The 20,850-nt window shown below is 46.6% G+C and overlaps 1 protein-coding gene across 1 annotated transcript in view; it reads left to right on the top strand.

Annotated features, from left to right (window-relative positions):
* LOC143805059 (semaphorin-3F-like) overlaps positions 1–20,850 on the top strand; it is a 196,618-nt gene that overhangs the window by 8,951 nt on the left and 166,817 nt on the right. The window contains exons 3-8 of the mRNA XM_077283859.1: positions 7,559–7,640; positions 8,110–8,217; positions 11,455–11,594; positions 12,849–12,934; positions 13,017–13,171; positions 15,775–15,945. Of these exons, the coding sequence (XP_077139974.1) occupies positions 12,919–12,934; positions 13,017–13,171; positions 15,775–15,945 (342 nt within the window). The 5' untranslated portion in view covers positions 7,559–7,640; positions 8,110–8,217; positions 11,455–11,594; positions 12,849–12,918. The remainder of the gene's footprint in view (positions 1–7,558; positions 7,641–8,109; positions 8,218–11,454; positions 11,595–12,848; positions 12,935–13,016; positions 13,172–15,774; positions 15,946–20,850) is intronic.

Genomic DNA, 20,850 nt, shown 5'->3' with positions numbered 1-20,850 from the left:
GGCACATGACCAGTATTCCCTGGTCTTAAGGGCACATGACCAGTATTCCCTGGTCTTAAGGGCACATGACCAGTATTCCCTGGTCTTAAGGGCACATGACCAGTATTCCCTGGTCTTAAGGGCACATGACCAGTATTCCCTGGTCTTAAGGGCACATGACCTGTATTCCCTGGTCTTAAGGGCACATGACCTGTATTCCCTGGTCTTCCCAGTTTCCGCAAATGGACTATTGTTTTACTTTTGTAGTTTATTTATCTGTTACCCAGCTGTATGGGGTGGACTTAGTCTGAATGACAATCACCTGTTTTTGCATATGATAGCCTATTGTCCTTGAGTCTTAAGCGAAGTGTTTACATACGGAGAATGTGCCTGTATAAATTATACTAGTGCCATGTGTCCGGAGCGCTTCAGATCAGCTGAGTTTCATGTATACGATTATGCCATCCTGTTGCGCCAGGTTGTTAGCAGCCGCTTGCGTTTCATGCTTGGAACGCACAACGGCACCGGCGTACCGGAAATGAGGTATCCAATATGGCGTCGGCACTTCCGGTTGCGCGATATGTACTGGGAGGAGGCCGGCGACCACTGAACACATGGGCAGACAGCGTGCGTTCCAGTAATGGAGCGCAAAAGGACCCGGTAAGCAGTATTACCAGAACCGGATGGGGGTAGGTACTAGTTGGTACATACCCGCTTGGTGGGGAGGGATTTTCTAATTCGCCACATATAAAAAGGGATAGCATATACCACTCTGCGCTGACTCACTTACCAGGGTGGAGTGCCATATGATATCACCCATCTCCAGGATGCTATACAGCCACTGCGTATACTCCGTATTTTTGGATGCTTGAGTGGACTTTATTTACGGACTTTTGAACTGATGTCCAGGCCTGCTTGGCCATGAAAAAATCTCCCCTGATGAATCTCCATTATTGGTGAAGAAACGCGTAGGGAGGCGTCAATTACATTTGGTGGGGGGTGTCCATAGTAGAGCATACTTGGGCCTGTCCTTGTAAGGACAGGAGTTTTGTGCTGGGGCACGACAGGGGAATAGGTCCCTGTCCCCTTTCATTATTCTACTGCTTGGACCCTCCCTAGGATCACCCGATTCATCCATCTGGGGATCCTCTGTCCATAATTGGTGAGATCAAACCAGTTTTTTATCTTGAGCACAGTTTTCGGCGTGAGCACCTTATTTGTTTGTTATGGTTTGTTCTATTTTAATATTCTAAGTAAAAGTTATGTTTTAACCGATTGGGATACACTCTTCTAGCTGATTTCTGTTATAATCCCCAAGAGTTGGCAACGGCTCGGTATATCCAGGCCATAGCTTATTACACACATGACCAGTATTCCCTGGTCTTAAGGGCACATGACCAGTATTCCACATGACCAGTATTCCCTGGTCTTAAAGGTACATGACTAGTATTCCCTGGTCTTAAAGGCACAGGACCAGTACTCCTGGTCTTAAAGGTATATGACCATTATTCCCTAATCTTAAAAGCACATGACTCGTAATCCCTGGTCTTAAAGGCACATGACCAGTATTACCTTTTCTTAGGGGCGCATGACCAATATTTCCTGGTCTTAAAGGCACATGACCTGTATTCCCTGGTCTTAAGGGCACATGACCAGTATTCCACATGACCAGTATTCCCTGGTCTTAAGGGCACATGACCAGTATTCCCTGGTCTTAAAGGGCACATGACCAGTCCGAAGCCAGTCACCCTAAATGAGCTCAGGAGCCCTCCGCCGCCTATCCCAGAGTACCTAGTTCCCTGAGTGGGCTTTGTCACTGCCGCAACCCATGGATTCTCTGACAAGAGATTGAATCCCTCCGTGAACCCTCTGTGGCTCGGAGTGCTGGCAGGACCAATATAGATGTCCCTTTCCTTCATGCGAGCCGTCGGCTAGCAGGAGCCGCAAGCTTTCTAGAAACGTACAGGCGTCTAATAACGTACACGCACCTAGAAAACGGAAGTTTCATTTCTTGATCCCTCACCAATGATTTGCTGAGAACAAGTCTCTGAATATGGATTGGATATTGCCTTGGTTCTGGACTCACCAGAACTTCAGAAAAGGTTGGATTCGCCTATTTATATCATCAACCAATCTCTGTAGATTGACGAGGACTTCGGTTCTACTCTAGATCACGCAGCGTCCCTCATGAGGAAACTAAACTCCCTCACAGAGCATCTGCCATTCACCCGGACAGGTAACCTTTGGATAAGCGATCCACTGGACAGAAACCTCTGCAAGCGCGGTATCCTTTTTTCAGCCAATATGCAAACACGCGGGGTGTCCACTCCCACATATACCCACCTAAGACGTGAGATGCCATGCTTGGTTTGATTCTTAATTGCGACGGGTCCTTTTAAAGGGGCACCGATCTCCCTTCACCATCGATAGACGAGCACATTGGGTGTCGCCTCCATGTATCCTCTTCTACAGCCAGGCCTAACGCCGGACAACCAGCCCTGTCCACCTAGGGACCTTAACTCTGTGGATGTACAGAGGCTCCCTTTTTGGCGTCCAAGCACACCCTCTGCATGTTCCTCCGCTCAGCCATTACTTCAACGGAAAAAGGTGGAGTTTCTGGCATCCACCGACATTCGAGATGCTTACCTTCACATTCCTATGTGTTCCCCTCTTCAAAAATTCCTTCGCTTTCCTTTCCGCAAACAGCATTTTCAAATCACGACCTTGTCCTTTGGCCTTGCCACCGCACCCAGAGTGTTCGCAGGGGTTATGGCGGCTGTCACGTTCCTCTTTCACCCTAGAGGCGTGGTCGTCCTGCCCTATCTGGTCGACTTTCTAGCCGCTCTTCCAGCCCTGCGCTGAGTCGTCTATATCTCTATAAGTTTTTCCCTTATTTCCAGCCCAGCAGATGTCCTTTTTTGAGGATAATCCTGGAATCTTCCAGAAGATTGGTGATTCTCCCTTGAGACAAGGCCGTGGCCCTTCAACAGGGAGCTTGCGCACTTGTTCACTCTCCCTTCATTCCATTCGATTTGCTAGGAGGGTTCTGAGGAAAATTGGTGACGGCAATGGAAGCTTTTTCCTTCGCTCCTCTCGTTTTCTGCAGGTCAATCAAACTTTCAGGGGGTAGTCTCTGAGCTCCTTCCTCATCCAGGGGAGATCCTTTCTCCCGGTTCAAGGGTTATTAGTGACTACCGATGCCAGTCCTCTTCTACTGATCATTGTTCTGGGGATCTGAACGGTACTGCTAGTCCTACGGCAGGTCCACTGCCTTCTGGCGGGTCACCCCATCCGTTTCAATCGGACAATCCCACGTCTGTCCCATACGTCAGTCATCTAGCAGGTACCCACGGTCAGGCGTCATGGCCGAGGTACCTCACATTCTCTGTTGGGCCACGATCTATCATTTGGTGATCTCGGCACTACACATCTCAGGAGTAGAACTCTGGGCGGCGGACGCCGCCAGGGTCCTGCCTCATATGAGTGGGAACTTCACCCGGAAGTCTTCCATCAGATCTGTCTTCTCTGGAGCACTCCAGATGTATGTCGGATGGCGTCCAGACTGAACGCCAATGTACTCTAGTTCATGGTTCGGCCTCCAAGTCCAAAAGCCATCGCAGTGCATGCTCTGGTCCTTCCATGGTACCAGTTTCGTTCACCCCTCTTCAACTACTTCCGAGATCTTTTCGGAATCAGGAAGGGCCCCAGTGATCCTGGGAGATCCGCACTGACCATGTCAGGTTTTTCTCGTTTGCGGAACTAGTATTTTTCCGTCTTATTGCAACAAAACTGCAAATATGGACTTCCTCGCAGGGTGTCTTCACATGTGGTTCTTCCCTATCGCATACCGTTAGATCTTTGGGACCTTAATGATCCTGGGAGTCTTGCAGTAGTCTCCTTTTGATCCGAACAAACTTTACTATCAGGGAAGGTCCCCCCTTTTTTCTCTGCGATCTCCTCATCCTGATGAGTCTTCGGAGCTAGCCACTCTGTTCTTTCAGACCTTTTTCCCTTATTACCATCAAGGCAAGGTTGCCCTCAGGCCATCCCCGTCCCTTGTTACCAAGGTGGTATTGTATTCCCACAGTTATGAGGGCATCGTTCTTCCCTCATCTCTTTTCGCACCAGTCCACATAACGGAATGGGTTCCCCATATTCTGAACGTGGTGAGTGCTCTGAGTAGGTACGTCCCTAGGAAGGCGTCCTTCCGAAGGTTGGACACTTGATTTGGGCTTCCTCACTGTAAGAGGACGGCTTCCTGACGGTTACAGGAAGGGTTTAGCCTTTTCATCGGCCATGTTAGCTTGGTGGATTTGTTACACCATCCAGGAGTCCTTCCGTGTTAGATGTCAGCCTATCTCCCTGTCGAGGTTTCTTGGATGCTAAGCACCAGGCGTCGGCACAGCACGCCTGCAAGGTCGTCCAGTCCGCATGCATTCTTGAATCACTATAATTCCCACACTTCCACAGATGTGAGTCTGGACAGGCGGACTCTGCAGGCCGCGGTGTCGCACTTGTAAGTAGCGGTTACACAGGGCCTGATCTGATGTTGTCCCCACCCAGGGACTGCTTTGGGACGTCCCACGGTCTGTGTCCCCCAATGAGGAGTAGGAGAAATATCGATTTTTGTGTACTCACCGTAAAATTCTTTTCTCCAGCCATTCATTGGGGACACAGCTCCCACCTTATTATTAGCTTGTGCTTGTTTTATAATTTAACATGCTATACTCTCATATATAATGTGACATGTTATACGCTTATATATTGTTTATTGATCTCCTACTGCTTTGGCACCGAACTGGTTAGCTGAGAGCCAGCAGGAGGGTTTATACTGCAGAGGAGGAGCTAACTTTCTTTGTATCACTTAGTGTCAGCCTCCTAGTGGCAGCAGCATACACCCACAGTCTGTGTCCCCCAATGAATGGCTCGGAGAAAAGGATTTTACGGTGAGTACACAAAAATCCATATTTTACATTAATTTTTCAAGCTGGTGTTATAAAGTATTCTACTTCACTGAGATAATGACTTTTGGGTTTTCATTGGCTGTAAGCCATAATCATCAACATTAACAGAAATAAACACTTGAAATAGATCACTCTGTATGTAATGACTCAATACAATGAGAGTTTTACTTTTTGTATTAAAGAACTGAAATAAATTAACTTTTTGATAGTCCAATTTTGTGAGAAGCACCTGTAGGTCCGGCACCATAGTAAGAGAGACCTGCCCATATCATGATGCTTACACCACCATTCTTCACTGTCTTCAGAGTGTACTGTAGCTTGAAAGCAGAGTTTGGGGGTCGTCTGACGAACTGTTTGCGGCCCTTGGACCCAAAAAAAAGAACAATTTTACTTTCATCAGTCCACAAAATGTTTCTCCATTTCTCTTTAGGCCATGTTCACACTTTGCGGGTTTTACCGCGGATCCGCGGCGATTTTGATGCTGCAGGTCCGCAGCAGTTTCCATAGCGTTTACATTTACATGTAAACCCTATGGAAACCGCAAACCGCTGTGCACATGCGCAGAAACGCAGCGGTTTACAACCCGCAGCATGTCACTTCTTTGTGCAGAATTGCAGCGATTCTGCACACATAGAAATGCATTGATCCGCTTACTTCCCGCATGGGGCTGTGCCCACGATGCGGGAAGTAAGCGGATAATGTGCGGTTGCTACCCGGGGTGGAGGAGAGGAAACTCTCCTCCAGGCCCTGGTAACCATATTTGTGGTAAAAAAAAGAATAAAAATAAAAAATAATGCTATACTCACCTCTCAGCGCTGCACGCGGCAGTCCGGTCTCAGGTTTGCTGTGCGAGCAGGACCTGCGGGGACGTCGCGGTTACATGACCGTGATGACGCCGCGGTCACATGACCGTGACGTCACGAAGGTCCTTCTCGCACAGCATCTTTGGAAACGGACCGAAACGAAGGAGATCGGGACGTCAGAGAGGGTGAGTATAAACCATTTTTTTTTTATTTTTAACATTACTATTGATGCTGCATATGCAGAATCAATAGTAAAACCAAAGCCCGCAGCGGAAACCGCAATACAAAACGTGATAAATCTGCAGGGATAACCGCAGCGGTTTTGCCCTGCAGATTTATCAAATCCGCAGGGACCCGAACCTACGTGTGCACATAGCCTTAGGCCAGTTGATGTGTTTTTTGGCAAATTGTATCCACTTCAGTACGTTTTTGTTTTTTGTAACAGTGTGACTTTGCGGGGATTTCTTGCTAGGAGATTAGCGTCACACAGGCGTCTTCTAGCTGTCGCAGTCCTCACAGGTTACTTGAGACTGTCTTTGATTATCCTGGAGCTGATCATTGGCTGAGCCTTTGCTATTCTGGCTGTTCTTCCATCTATTCGAATGGTCGTCTTCCGTTTTCTTCCAAGTCTGTCTGGTTTGGCTTTCCATTTTAAAGCATTGGAGATCGTTTTAGCTGAACAGCCTATGATTGTCTGCACTGCTTTATAAGTTTTTGCCCTCTCCATTCAACTTTTTAATCAAAGTACGCTGTTGTTCTGAACATCTGGTAATAGACCATGTTTTTCGGACTATAAGATGCATCGGACCATAAGACGCACCCCAAATTTTGGGGTGGAGAATAGCAGAAAAAAAGATTTATTTTTTTTTTAAGATGGGGTCCGTCTTATTGTCCGAATTTAAAGTATCTTACCTGAGGGTAAGAAGGCATGATCCCTTCCTCAGGAAGCTGGCGGCAGCAGAAGTGGGGCAATGCTGCAGTCCTGGGTGCGATGCTACGGGTCTGGTGTCGGCAGTGAGGCAAAGCTGGAGCAGGGTCCCTTCCTCAGGATGCTGGCGGCAGAAATGTGGCAACGCCGCGGCCCAGTGTCCACCGTGAGCAGAGCCGAGTGCATCACCGGTTTCCGTGTGGCCATTCTCCTGAAGCCGGGTGCCGCCGAGATTTCAATCCGCGCATGCGCGGCCTACGGCTTCAGGAAGATGGCTGCAGGGAAAGTGGTGATGCAGTCGGCTCTGCTCACCGTCGACACCGGGTTGCGGCGTCGCCAAATTTCTGCCGCCGGTATCCTGAAGAAGGGACCCTGCTCAGGTGCACTGCCCACCGCCACAGCCTCGCAACACCTCTGCCGCAACCCCCCACTTCCTTCCCGGTAAGCCTGCGTGCGTACCCCTCCATTTTCCTCCCAAATTTTTTGGAGAAAACGTGCGTCTTATAGTCCGAAAAATACTGTAATTTATACCAACAACAGTGATTAATCTTGTTAGTCATATTGGACTTTTTATTTTGAACACTACTGTATCTGATTAGGGGTTTTAATGTCAGATGTCAGTGACCTGGAGAGCGAGTGGTAAGAGGGGTGTTAAGTGTTGTGTAATTACAGTTTAGATCACCACAAGTTCTGTATCATAAGAATGTTTGGGTATCAAAACCTTACTGCGTGAACAAGGCCTAAAAGTGTCTCTTATTCTCTCCATACTGTTATACTGTACATTTTATGTGGACATTAAAGTAATCCCATTATCTAAGGTGTTCATATAATATGAATTCTTTGAAAATATTTCCCATATTTTCCTTAACATTAACCTATTTTAGTTTCTGAATCACCCCCAACTTTCTGCGATGATTGACGACCGTGACGAAGATACATTAAGTTACATGAACAATTTACAGGTAGGTGGATGTACCTATTATGTATGTGAACCTGCTTATCTCATACTTGTTTATGCTTAAAGGGTTTTGGTCAATACATAATCTGGCGTGGGCATTCTTTTTACCAGATCACCCTGGCTCATGGACCCCTAGGCTCAATTTCTGCAGCCAGTTTATGTGTATTCCCCAAATGCCTTCTGCACTGGCATGTAAGCGATCGTGTGGTTAAATCACAGGGTTGTAGAGTCCCTACTCAGGATCGCTGGTCAGAGCCCAAGCAATTAAGACAATTATTATCTATCATATGGATAGAGGATATTTTTTTTTTTTTTAGGAAATAATCTTTTATTTTTAGAAAGTACTTGCGGAAAATCCAGATTTCTGCTTAATTTAGCCAATGCAATACTGTGACCTTGAAATGTTATTACACCAGCATTCCTTGTTTTTGTTTAGTTTTCTCTTTATCAATACCATGATTTTTAATTTTTAGGTAGAGGACTTTACACACATAAAGTCTAGTTGCAAGATAAAATTCTACTTTAACTCCAATCCTTACTTCAAGAACGATGTGATCATCAAGGAGTTTCAGTATGCTTCCTCTGGTGAGTAATGAGTTGGTAAATCAGTCCAGGGAATGGGAATTCTGTGTGACACTCCTCTGTTGTGTGCTGAACTGTGGGCTGGAATCATCAAGCAGAATTCTTGCTTAAAGGTACCTTCACACTAAACAACTTTCCAACGAGAACGACAACGATCCGTGACTTTGCAGCGTCCTGGATAGCGATCTCGTTGTGTTTGACACGCAGCAGCGATCTGGATCCCGCTGTTATATCGCTGGTTGGAGCTAGAAGTCTGGAACTTTATTTGGTCGCTAGATCGGCATGTATCGTCATGTTTGACAGCAAAAGCAACGATGTCAGCAATGTTTTTACATGGAGCGTGAACGATAAGTGAGTCGCCGTTACTGTGTTTGACGTCTCTACAGCGACCTAACAGCGACGCTCTAGCGATCTAGTTTAGGTCGGATCATTGTCTATATCGCTGGAGCGTCGCTTAGTGTAACGGTACCTTAAGGGTATGTGCACACGTTGTGTATTTTGATGAGTTTCCGCAGCGTTCTTGGACGTGTGAAATTGCCTCAAATCCGCTGTGCGTTGTACACACAATGTTAATGAGAAATACAAAAACGCTGCACACATGCTGCGGAAAAAATCGCGCAGGCCAATGCGCAACGTGTGCACATACCCTAAAACAGCTTGAAATGTTGCGCAACTCAAAACTGAGCAAAAATGTATTGACTTTAGACATTTTGTGCTAGTCCCAGCCAGTGTCTGTGCGACATACCAGTCCGGAGATTCAATTCAGGCAGCACGAGCTCTGTCAGTCAAGAAGAGGGAAGGTACATGGCATGGTGATTGATGAGGCGCAACAGTGCCCTGAGCACTTGGCCATACCAGGTGTACACTGGAGCCTCATGGATCCCCAGAACTAGGATCTGAAATGATCCCTTCTGAATGCTCCACTTATGCTCTATGAGACTACTGAAGGGGCCCAAGTACAACATTAGAATCTGGTGATCCTACTGCTCCGTTCCTGCTAGACATTTCAGAGCTCCATTTTCAAAAATAGTGGGGGTCATGGCAGACATATCTACTTTTAATGATGTTTATGACCTTTTAATGTTTGTGAGTTCTTAGCCTCCATGTCATTGATCTGGCCAGTTCTTTGGAATGCAGCTAAATACTGCATTTACTATTTAGAGAGACAATATGAAATTATGCACAAATATTTTTAGAGCTCTTAATGAAAGGGAGAGGTCCATTCTTGGGGTGGGGTAACCTTTTGTCTCTTTGTGGGTGTTTAACTGCTTTTTCTGTGATCTTTAGTTGTACAGAATGTGGTGTATTCCTGAACCCTTGTATGTTTACTGAACAATGAGCTTATAAATTATATTTCTTAATGGATATTTGTTTTGTCTTTAACGATGACTACATTTCTTCCTGAAAAACATTTGCTTTATTTATATTTTCAGTGGTAAAACTAAAAAAAAAATAACTCATTCTGTTATCAGCTCCAAAGAACCACAATGATGCAGTGCACCTACCTGATTATTTTCTGTTTGCAATACCAATACACAGTATTCAAAAAATAGTATATACGTATAATAAAAACACACACAAAACAGTATCTATCACTGTGTTGTGATATTTTCCTATACTATTTCAAAATCCCAATAGTATTTTTTGTCTTTCCATCAGTATAGCCATATGATTGTTTGTTTCTTTATTTGGTGGACAAGCTGTCATTTAGAATGGCATCATTCACTTTTCTAAAAAAAAAAAAAAAAAAAAAAAAGTGAAAACATTTCCAAGTGAAAAAAAAATCCCACAGTTTCACATTTGTTTTTTTGGGTTGTGTGTCTATGGCGTTCATTTTCTGGTTAAAATTGCCTGTTAGTTTGATTCTTCGGATCTTCTTTTTTTAAAAAAAACAAAAACAAACTATTTTAGTGACTTAAAAAACATCTGAACTTTTGGAAATGAAAAAAAAAAATCAGATTATGTTGCTGTTTTTCAAAAACCATAACACTTTTTTTTTTTTTTTTCAATCTGTGATGCTGTATGATGTTTTTTTTTTTTTGTGAGCTGAGCTGTAGTTTTTAATGGTACCATATTGGGGGACGTACGACGTTTTGATCACTTTTGTTGGGGGGAGGTGCAGGAACTCTCATCAAATGGGTGAAGTAATATTATATTTTCGTATACATTTCACTAACAAAAAATGGATGATTCCACTTTTGATTTTTCTTTTCAATTGCTGTAATATTCTGTCAAAACATATTTTATAAGTCATAAAAGGGGCCTTCTCCAACAACCCATTGGCACCCTACAATAATGTAGCAAAGGTCATTGGGCGTTATGGATGGAAGCCCGGCAGGATCGGCCGGCTTAAAGGCTGTTGTCTTTGACAACTGCATTTACGTTGCTGCTCTTAGAGGCAGTTTTCCGCTGTGTAAGGCTGGGTTCACATTGCGTTAACAGCAGCCCGTTCAACACATGCGTTAACGGGCTGCTCTTAACGCAAGTGCCAATTTGTCATCGCGCTAGCGCAGATAGAGCATCTGCTAGCTCTATCTGCGCTAGCAATGACGGACCCGGAAACGCTGCAGCCCGCGTCCCAGGGTCCGTCACTCAATGACGGCACAAAGCTAGCACACGCCCATTGTGGGCATGCGCTAGCGATGCGTCCAACATAGGAATTAATGGCGGCCGTTAAGGACTACGTTACACCGCGTTATGCCGCGGTGTAACGTAGTCCGTCTAACGGACGCCAATAACGCAGTGTGAACCTGGCCTAACACAGCCTACATCTTGAGCCCACTATACACAACCGGACATGCTCCAGGATGGATATGTCTCCATAGAGTGTTAAATAGGTTAGGATTTTACAACCTGTGGGGTGATAAATATACCCACTAGAGTCATGTTCACATAGATTGTAAGTCCTGTATGAGGACACCACACCACTACCGCCTAGCAAAAACTGATGATTATTGTAATTCAATCTGTAGTTAGCTGGACTAATGCAATGTCTTGCTAATTATGTTAGGCGGGATAGGTTTTCTGACAATCTAATACTAGGATGTTTTTTTCTTTGTTTTACTATTATTGCTTTAAGACTGTCTTGCAAAAACCAAATCATCGTGTCACAACAAAGCCATAGCCAAGCAAAACTTTTATCAAAACTGCCCATTCCATACTACTGGTAAATTAACGTGGAAATATGTCATTTTCTGTGTAATGAACTGCTCGTAAATACCATTTTCCAATTTGTTTCAGGCCGCCTCGCATCTCATTCTACTCCCATTCAGTGGTGGCGAGGGCAGAACCCATCATACAGAGGCAAAAACACTTCTACACCAAGTTTTTTCAGTTGGTTTTCTGATCACAGCTTCCCCGCTGCTGACCGTATTGCAACAGTAAGATATAAAAAAAAAATTAAAGAAAAGTTGGGACTTCATACAGACTCCTCTTAGAATGATAGCCACAGGCCTAAGAAATAAAAAATAAAAAGATGCATTAATGAACAGAAATTTTTAACTTTTTAAAATCGTAACTCAAGCAAACATGTAAGGCTACTTTCACACTAGCGTCGTTTTGAATACATCGCAATGCGTTGTTTAGGAGAAAAAACGCATCCTGCAAAGTTGTCTGCAGGATGCGTTTTTTCCCCATAGACTTACATTAGCGACACATTGCGACGTATGGCTACACGTCGCAACCATCGTGCGACGGTTGAGTCGTGTTTTGGCGGAGTGTCGGCACAAAAAAAGTTACATGTAACGTTTTTCTGGGCGTCGTGTCTGCCATTTTCGACCGCGCATGCGCGGCTGAAACTCCGCCCCCTCCTCCCCGGACCTTACAATGGGGCAGCGGAAGCGTCATAAGACTGCATCCGCTGCCCACGTCGGGCATTATTTTCACAACGCGCGTCGGCACGTCGGGCCGACGCTAGTGTGAAAGAAGCCTAAGAGAAGAATTGCTGCAACTCATGAATTTTTCCTTGCAGGGAATCACAATATTTATGTTATTAATTACTTAAGTCCTGTCATTAAAGCACCCTCTGCTCCAACATGGAAAAGAGGAGTGTGACATGGCAAGTTTAATTTCAGCTTGTAGACTTGTAGAAATTTTTGCATCTCCTGCTTTATCTGTAACATGGCAAACGGCAATACCCCTCTGTGAATTAGGATGGGAGAGGTCTGCAGCACAAACTGTATGACAACTTAAGGAAAAGACTCCAAAATCCTACAGTACTTATAGATTTGAGGGCAGAAATTTTTATTTCATGGTCCACCTAAAGGGGATCTTTCACCAGTTTAAGCATTTTAAATGGCTCACTTTGTGGAATATTGGCTGCATATCTGAATAACATATACAGTAGCTTTTTTTTATTTCTCATTTCAGTTGTGGAGATATTAGCTTGTAAAGTTCGAGTCCAAAGTGGCGTGTACTTTTTCCCCTGCTTGATGGTAACCAATCATTAGCAGGAGCCATCATATAGGGGGAAAAAAACAAAAACGTTACCCCCACTCTGCAGCTCCTGTACAGTATAGAGTAGAGCGTAATGTGATTACAAACACCCCTAGCAGCTTTCATCTCTCTGCAGTCAGTGTGGGAAGGAAGGGCAGAGCTAACAGCACTTTTGTCACAACTGCATGTGTTTATTTTAGATAATCAAAGAAGATCTATGGCCAAATCCTTTGCAGTACTATCTTATTGGTGAGGGCGAAAGTGACGATCATGCAGCTGAAGACAGGTTAGTAAGTGATGAGAAATTAGTGGATTGTTTCAGTCAGTAATATTTTCTGAACACCATGGTTTGTATTGTTTTTTAATAGCGATCCTGACAACACTGATGATTGTGTTGTTATCGTTGACGATGACGACAACGACGATGAGGAAGAAGGGGGAAATGAAAACGAGGAAGATGACGACGATGATGATGAAAATGATGTACATGAAATATCTGATAATACGGAAAAACACACAGAAGGTAAATGTTGAAACGTATTAGATGTTAGAGGCTCTAGATTTCACATGTAAAACTCTGGCCCGTGGGACAAATCTGGTCTGCAGGGTGATTATATTTGGCCCATATTGCCTGAACTGCTCCTCCCATCATACTGTACGGAGGACTATGTAGGGCCATTATACTGTACTAGACTGTGGCCCGATTCTAATGCATCGGGTATTCTAGAATATGCATGTCCCCGTAGTATATGGACAATGATGATTCCAGAATTCGCGGCAGACTGTGCCCGTCGCTGATTGGTCGAGGCAACCTTTATGACATCATCGTCGCCATGGCAACCATTATGACATCTACGTCGATACTGTGCCCGTCGCTGATTGGTCGAGGCCTGGCGGCCTCGACCAATCAGACGCGGGATTTCCATTATGACATCATCGTCGCCATGCTGTGCCCGTCGCTGATTGGTCGAGGCCTGGCGGCCTCGACCAATCAGAGACGCGGGATTTCCAGGACAGACGGAAAAACCCTTAGACAATTATATATATACTAGAATGTGGCCCGATTCTAACGCATCGGGTATTCTAGAATATGCATGTCCCCGTAGTATATGGACAATGATGATTCCAGAATTCACGTCAGACTGTGACCGTCGCTGATTGGTCGAGGCAACCTTTATGACATCATCGTCGCCATGGCAACCATTATGACATCTACGTCGATACTGTGCCCGTCGCTGATTGGTCGAGGCGAATTCGCGGCAGACTGAGTTCGTCGCTGATTGGTCGAGGCAACGTTTATGACATAATCGTCGCCATGGCAACCATTATGACATCTACGTCGATACTGTGCCCGTCGCTGATTGGTCGAGGCGAATTCGCGGCAGACTGTGCCCGTCGCTGATTGGTCGAGGCAACCTTTATGACATCATCGTCGCCATGCTGTGCCCGTTGCTGATTGGTCGAGGCCTGGCGGCCTCGACCAATCAGAGACGCGGGATTTCCAGGACAGACAGACAGACAGACAGACGGAAAAACCCTTAGACAATTATATATATAGATATATATAGACTAGACTGTGGCCCGATTCTAAAGCATCGGGTATTCTAGAATATGCATGTCCCCGTAGTATGTGATTCGCGGCAGACTGTGCCTGTCGCTGATTGGTCGAGGTAACCTTTATGACATCATCGTCGCCATAGCAACCATTATGACATCTACGTTGATACTGTGCCCGTCGCTGATTGGTCGAGGCCTGGCGACCTCGACCAATTAGAGACGCGGGATTTCCATTATGACATCATCGTCGCCATGCTGTGCCCGTCGCTGATTGGTCGAGGCCTGGCGGCCTCGACCAATCAGACGCGGGATTTCCAGGACAGACAGACAGACAGACAGACAGACAGACGGAAAAACCCTTAGACAATTATATATATAGACTAGATTGTGGCCCGATTCTAACGCATCGGGTATTCTAGAATATGCATGTCCCCGTAGTATATGGACAATGATGATTCCAGAATTCGCGGCAGACTGTGCCCGTCGCTGATTGGTCGAGGCAACCTTTATGACATCATCGTCGCCATGGCAACCATTATGACATCTACGTCGATACTGTGCCCGTCGCTGATTGGCGGCCTCGACCAATCAGAGACGCGGGATTTCCAGGACAGACAGACAGACAGACGGAAAAACCCTTAGACAATTATATATATAGATAGATGGGGGACTATGTTGGAGCCATTATACTGTATGGAGGACTATGTAGGGGCATTATACTGCGTGGGGATCACAGTTGGGACATCCATACTGTGTTGAGGTCACCATACTTTGATGGGTGGGTACAGTATGGTCATCATACTATGCGAGTGGGGGTATCATACTCTGTTTAGGGAGGCACTTTTGATGGCATCATACTTTATTATCTGTATCTATTCAAGGTTTTTATCATTTGTTATTAAATATTATACCTTATTTAATAGATATAAAGGTTGACATCCTTGCTTTAGATTGTTTAGGTCCAAACCTCAACATGGGACTGCAAAGTAAATTATGGGGATTTACAGGCCGCCTGCAACCAAATGTCATCAGTTTGCGGTTGCGGGACATGGGCACAATTGTTTAGTAGTGGACATATAGTAATAGTAATATCTGTAAATGGAAGCGCTTTTATTAACAACCACATGATGCAAAGTTTGTTGGGCTGGTAGATGCCTTAAATGGCTTATACTAAGGTGAGTTTCACATATCCGACATTCACGATCTTTGTACGAACTACAGTGCTTTGTCCAGTCACGGGTGTCCTAACCTGAATACAGTAGCTTCAGAGGCACATATGAGGCTGTTGTGTTCTCATCCTGAGGCTGGTCCGGACATCGTGGTCCGTACATGGATCGTTTATTTACGAAAGCAGCCTTTGGATAAGCCTTCAGTATTAGATTGTGGAGATTCGTCTGTCTGCACCCTCTCGCAATAATACTTTGAAGAGGCTACAGTGCTTGAAAGAAGCAACGTTGCAATATCTTGAATGGCAGGATGTATAACCACTTTAATTGGCATGAATTATTTCTTTGCACAGAATGAATGTAAGATGATACTGGTGTTAAGTACTTATTCCCTGTTATCCAGGTACTGATAATGATGATGATGACGACGAAGATGATGATGATGACGATGTTGATGATGATGATGACGACGGTGAAGAATCGGTGCCCGAGGAAATGGTGGAGTCAACTGTTGTTGATGAAACAGATAACATTGTTGTGGATGCAGATGATTCTGACAACTCTTCAGAAGAAGGTGGTGATTCACAGTAGGATGCCAGGACGATATTAAATAGCTAAATTAGTAGATGCAGGGAATACGTCACCCCACTTAGAAGGCAAGTTGCACTACAGCGAGTAAGGTGTGTAAGAAACTTGGTGAATTCCACTGGCATCAGGAAAAAAAAGACCAATTCTTGTGGGGCTTCTCATGTCCAGCTCCACAAGCATGTCTGATCAGGGACAACCCATTTATACGCTTTTCTAGTTAACGCTGTGGGGAAAGTGGACGTCTGCTTATATCCCATTGGCAGTATCCATAGCATTTGCACTGCAACGTAGGCACACAGGAGCCAGATATATTAAAAATTAAAATACTGGATATGTTAAGGTAATTTAAAAGAAAAAAAAAGAAGCTATTTTTATCAGTAAATTTTAACTGGTTTATTTTTTTTTTTTTAGATAAATAGATATTTACATTTTTTTTATAATTCAGGGGAATTGTTTTTCTTGAGTTTTATTTTTTAATCTTATAGTTGGCACCATTTTGTGCCACCAAAAAAAAAAAAAAAAAGTACCAAGTAGTGGTCTGCATGCTGCTGTTGGTAACCTTCTCATATTTCTTCCACTCCTGCACAGAGCAGATGTCTCAATTAATACAGGGTGAATCTTTTACAGTGGTCAGTTAATATTTATTACTTCATCGCTATTCATTCCACACCTGTGCCGTCTGCTGTGGACCTCAACCATACCTTTCCGTGACGAGCGTCAAATCTCTCTAAGTGACCCAACACCTTCCTCGCATGGACCATGACTTTGAAACCTCAAGTCCTGTCTTACCCCTATGACACTTTCAGCAAACGCTGTACTTCTCCTAGCACAATAGTGTGTACACTGGCTTACCCTGTATGTGAGTATTTATAGAAAGAGAGGTGATTGCTAAAGAACTTGGAAGATCATCCTGCTGTGTGCTTAATAGTATGTGATACAGCCAGCTTTCAACTCTTTTTGGACGTTGATCCACCAGTGCAGTAGTAGTTGCAGCATTTTAGTTTCCAGATACACAATTATGTTGGTTTGATACGCAGGGGTATTTTTGTTTCTTTCTCGCTTCATTGGGGGACACAGGTAAACATGGTGTATGCTGCTGTCACTAGGAGGCTGACACTATGCAAATAAAGAAGAAGTAGCTCCTCCCCGGCAGTATACACCCTGCGACAGGCACCAGGCAACTCAGTTTTTGCTTAGTGTCTGTAGGAGGCGGACCTGGATCTAACCCCAGATCCGCATTTCTTTTACAGGGGTTTGTTGTGTGTATTAATCATTTTCCCTTTCTTTTTCAGATACTCTCTTCAGGGTAACAGGGTGCAGTTTTCTCACCCTGTTTTCCCCACTTTGAGCGACAGAGAGAGCAGTGTGGTATCACCCACATCGCACCCTCTCGGACCCGCTGGGCAGGACTTTGTCCCCTGTCACCCATTTGGGTGTTCAGGGTGACCTTTCCTCGGTGGCCAGTCCTGCCTGTTACCCCTCCTCATCCCTCTCCTCGGAGAGGGCTGAGAGAAAGACGGCAGTCACTTCCAGTGACCATCTCCCCCTGGTTAGGGGTCGACGCCGTCTTCTGCGCCGGCGCGGGAAGGAGGACTTCTTCCAGGACCCTCTACTCTTCTAGGGACCCTGATGCGTCCTCATCACCAGGTGGGGAGCCTTCAAGCAACAGTACGCTCCCCGCCCCCCGGCAAGCTATCTCCCTTATCTTACCGGCTGGATGTCTTATACCCTCTTCAAGGATCTCCTGCAGGGGGCGTTCTAAGGAAAGGGGCTGCAATTTCAGGGGCTGGGATACGCAATTGCCGCGGATCACGCTGGCATTTCCCTCCCTTTTATTCAAACCTGCGGGCGTGCGCGCCCGCCATTTTTTTTTCTTTCTCTCCCGGCTTTCTTTCCTTCATTCGGCGCTCACGCACCCTCTTGTGGCGGCTGGCATTATTGCGGCCGGGAGTTCAGCTTCAGCGCTTGTGCACGCCCACAGCGTCGCGCTGTCTCCGCGCTCTTTCTGCCTCTTCCTGCATCCTGTCAGCGTCTGCTCACCACGTGGGACACAGAATCAGGGCTACTGCTCTCTCGGGCTCTACTACTCCCGGCAGTATTTCTCCTCTCCTGGACAAGGTAATATCCACCTATGTCCGACCCCGCTCCGGCCTTTGCCACTACGGCCATCCATTACGCCTGCGCTCTCTGCAAGAAAAAGTGGACCTCAGGTCAGCCTTCCCTTTGCTGCCCGTCCTGCGTTCCTCCCACCATGTCAGCTCCCCTGGAAGCTCCTAGGTCCCGGGATGAGTGCAACGGAGTGGACTGTTGCAATGTCTCAATCAGTGTCTGACCTGACTAAGGTGTCTCAGTCCCTGGTCCAGGCACTTGAACGTATCTCGCTTCTCTCTAATGCCACCAGTGCCACGAACGCCTCACACGGCGATTCGCTCGCACCTGTCCAAGACCCTCACAGAGGCAGACCGGACAAAAGAGACAGAAAAAGGACCTTGAAATAAATAGAGGGCTGACAGCACTCACTAACTGGGGCGCCCGTCCGAGTCCAGGGAACCATCCAGGACCATATAAGTTTCAGGCAATAGAAGAACAGCGCTCCATCCAGGTGTGTAGTATAAAAATAGTAGTTTATTCAGCCATAAAACAGCAACGTTTCGGCCCAAAGGGCCTTTATCAAGCATAACATACAATGCTCATGACCGGCTTTAAATAGTGTGTGTGCCACGCAGGGCACCAATCACCATTCAGCCGCCCACTATCTGATAAAACATACAATATATTGTTTGTGGCCATTCGCCACATTGTGGCCATTCGCCGGATTCTCTGGCTAAAGGCGTGGAACGCTGACCCCGCCTCTAAGAAATCTCTCACTGGTCTGCCCTTCCAGGGTTCCAGACTCTTCGGCACGCAGCTGGATCAAATGATCTCGGACACCTCGGGTGGTAAGAGTACCTCCTTACCCCAGTCCAAGCCGAAGGGGCCCCCAGTCCTTTCGTCCCTTTCGGTCCTTTACCTCCTCAGGAAACCCCAATCAGGACCGTTCCTCCTCACAAGGGGACCGAAGAAAACTTTCTTTCAGGCCTCTGCCGCGCTGGAGAGCTAAGAGTCACCCCTCAAAACCTTCTGGATCTCGGAGCCACAGGTTTTCTAATAAATGATGGGTCGCCCCCACCTGGAAATCCTTCCAGGGTGGGAGGCCGCATTCTTCTGTTCTCAGAGGTTTGGCTTTCAGTAGTCGACGACGCCTGGGTCAGGGAGATTGTCACGTCAGGCTACAAAATAGAATTTTCTTTGCCCCCAGGAAGTCGTTTCCTCCTCTCTCGTCCTCCCAAACAGCCCTCTCATCTCCCAGGGCTTCTCCAGGCCGTCGATTCGCTCCTTGCCTCGGGAGTCGTAGTGCCGGTGCCTTTTCGCGAGACGTTTTCGGGTTTTTACTCAAATCTGTTCGTGGTTCCAAAAAAGGACGGCTCTCTCCATCCGATTTTGGATCTCAAGCGATTGAACCGCCATCTACGGATTCGGCACTTCAGAATGGAATCTCTGCGCTCGGTGATCGCTTCCATGGAACCGGGAGAGTTTCTGTGCTCCGTGGACATTTGGGATGTGTACCTTCACGTTCCGATTTGCTTACAGCATCAGAGGTTCCTCCGGTTCGCGATCCAAGAGCACCATTACCAGTTCACGGCCCTCCCTTTCGGGCTAGCGTCGGCTCCCAGGGCCTTTACTAAGGTCATGGCAGCTGTCATGGCCATTCTGCGCTCAAAAGGGATTTTGGTAATCCCATACCTCGATGACCTCTTGATCAAGGGCTCATCCCGTCGGGATTGTAGCCAGAGCCTCCAGCTCTGGTTCGCCTTGGCTGGATAATCAACTACCAGAAGTCTTCCTTGATTCCAGTCCAGCGTCTGGAGTTCCTAGGCATGGAATTCGACACCTTTCGGGCTCAGGTCTTCCTCCCCAAGGAGAAGTTTTTCTCTTCGTCGGGGTGTCAGAGCGCTAAAGGGTCCGAACCCTCTGTCCCTCCGTCTCACCATGAGGGTTCTGGGGAAGATGGTCGCTTCTATGGAAGCGGTTCCCTATGCTCAGTTTCACCAGCTGGCCCTTCTGTCTGCCTGGGACAGGAACCCCCTCTCCCTGGACCGTCCGTTTCCCCTCTCTTCCAAGGTGAAGCAGTCTCTCTCTTGGTGGACGCTGTCCTCCATTCGGCGCGGGAGGTAATTTCTCCCTCCCCGCTGGCAGGTGATCACCACCGACGCCAGTCTCCAGGGTTGGGGAGCGGTCTTTCTCCATCTCACAGCCCAGGGCCGCTGGACTGCTCAGGAGGAGTGCCTCCCTATCAATCTCTTAGAAATCAGAGCCATCTTCCTAGCCCTCATCCGCTGGGAGTCCCTCCTCTCGGGAAAGCTGGTCCGCATTCAGTCGGACAACGCCACAGCCGTGGCATATATAAACTATCAGGGAAGGACTCGCAGCAGTCAAGTCATGGCGGAAGTGGCAAGAAGTTGGGCGGAGGGTCACTTTCCCTCTCTGTCAGCCATCCACATCCCAGGGGTGGACAATTGGGAAGCCGACTTTCTAAGTCGCCAGGGCATCGTGGCGGGCGAGTGGTCTCTTCTTCCCGCAATCTTCAGCCAGATTTGCCAACGGTGGGGCGTTCCAGACGTCGACTTGATAGACTCCTTGGCAAACCACAAGGTTCCCCAGTACGTCTCCAGATCTCTGGATCCGATGGCCGTCGGAGTCGACGCCCTCGTGATCTCGTGGGCCCAGTTCCAGATGCCCTATCTGTTCCCGCCTCTCCCCTTGATCCCAAGGGTCGTAAAGAAGAACAAGTCAGAAGGGGTCCCCGTACTCTTGGTAGCTCCAGATTGGCCTCGCAGGGCCTGGTATGCGG

Source organism: Ranitomeya variabilis, chromosome 2 (genome assembly GCF_051348905.1).
Source record: "Ranitomeya variabilis isolate aRanVar5 chromosome 2, aRanVar5.hap1, whole genome shotgun sequence".
NCBI lineage: Eukaryota > Metazoa > Chordata > Amphibia > Anura > Dendrobatidae > Ranitomeya > Ranitomeya variabilis.
This window is presented reverse-complemented; position numbering and strand designations above follow the sequence as displayed.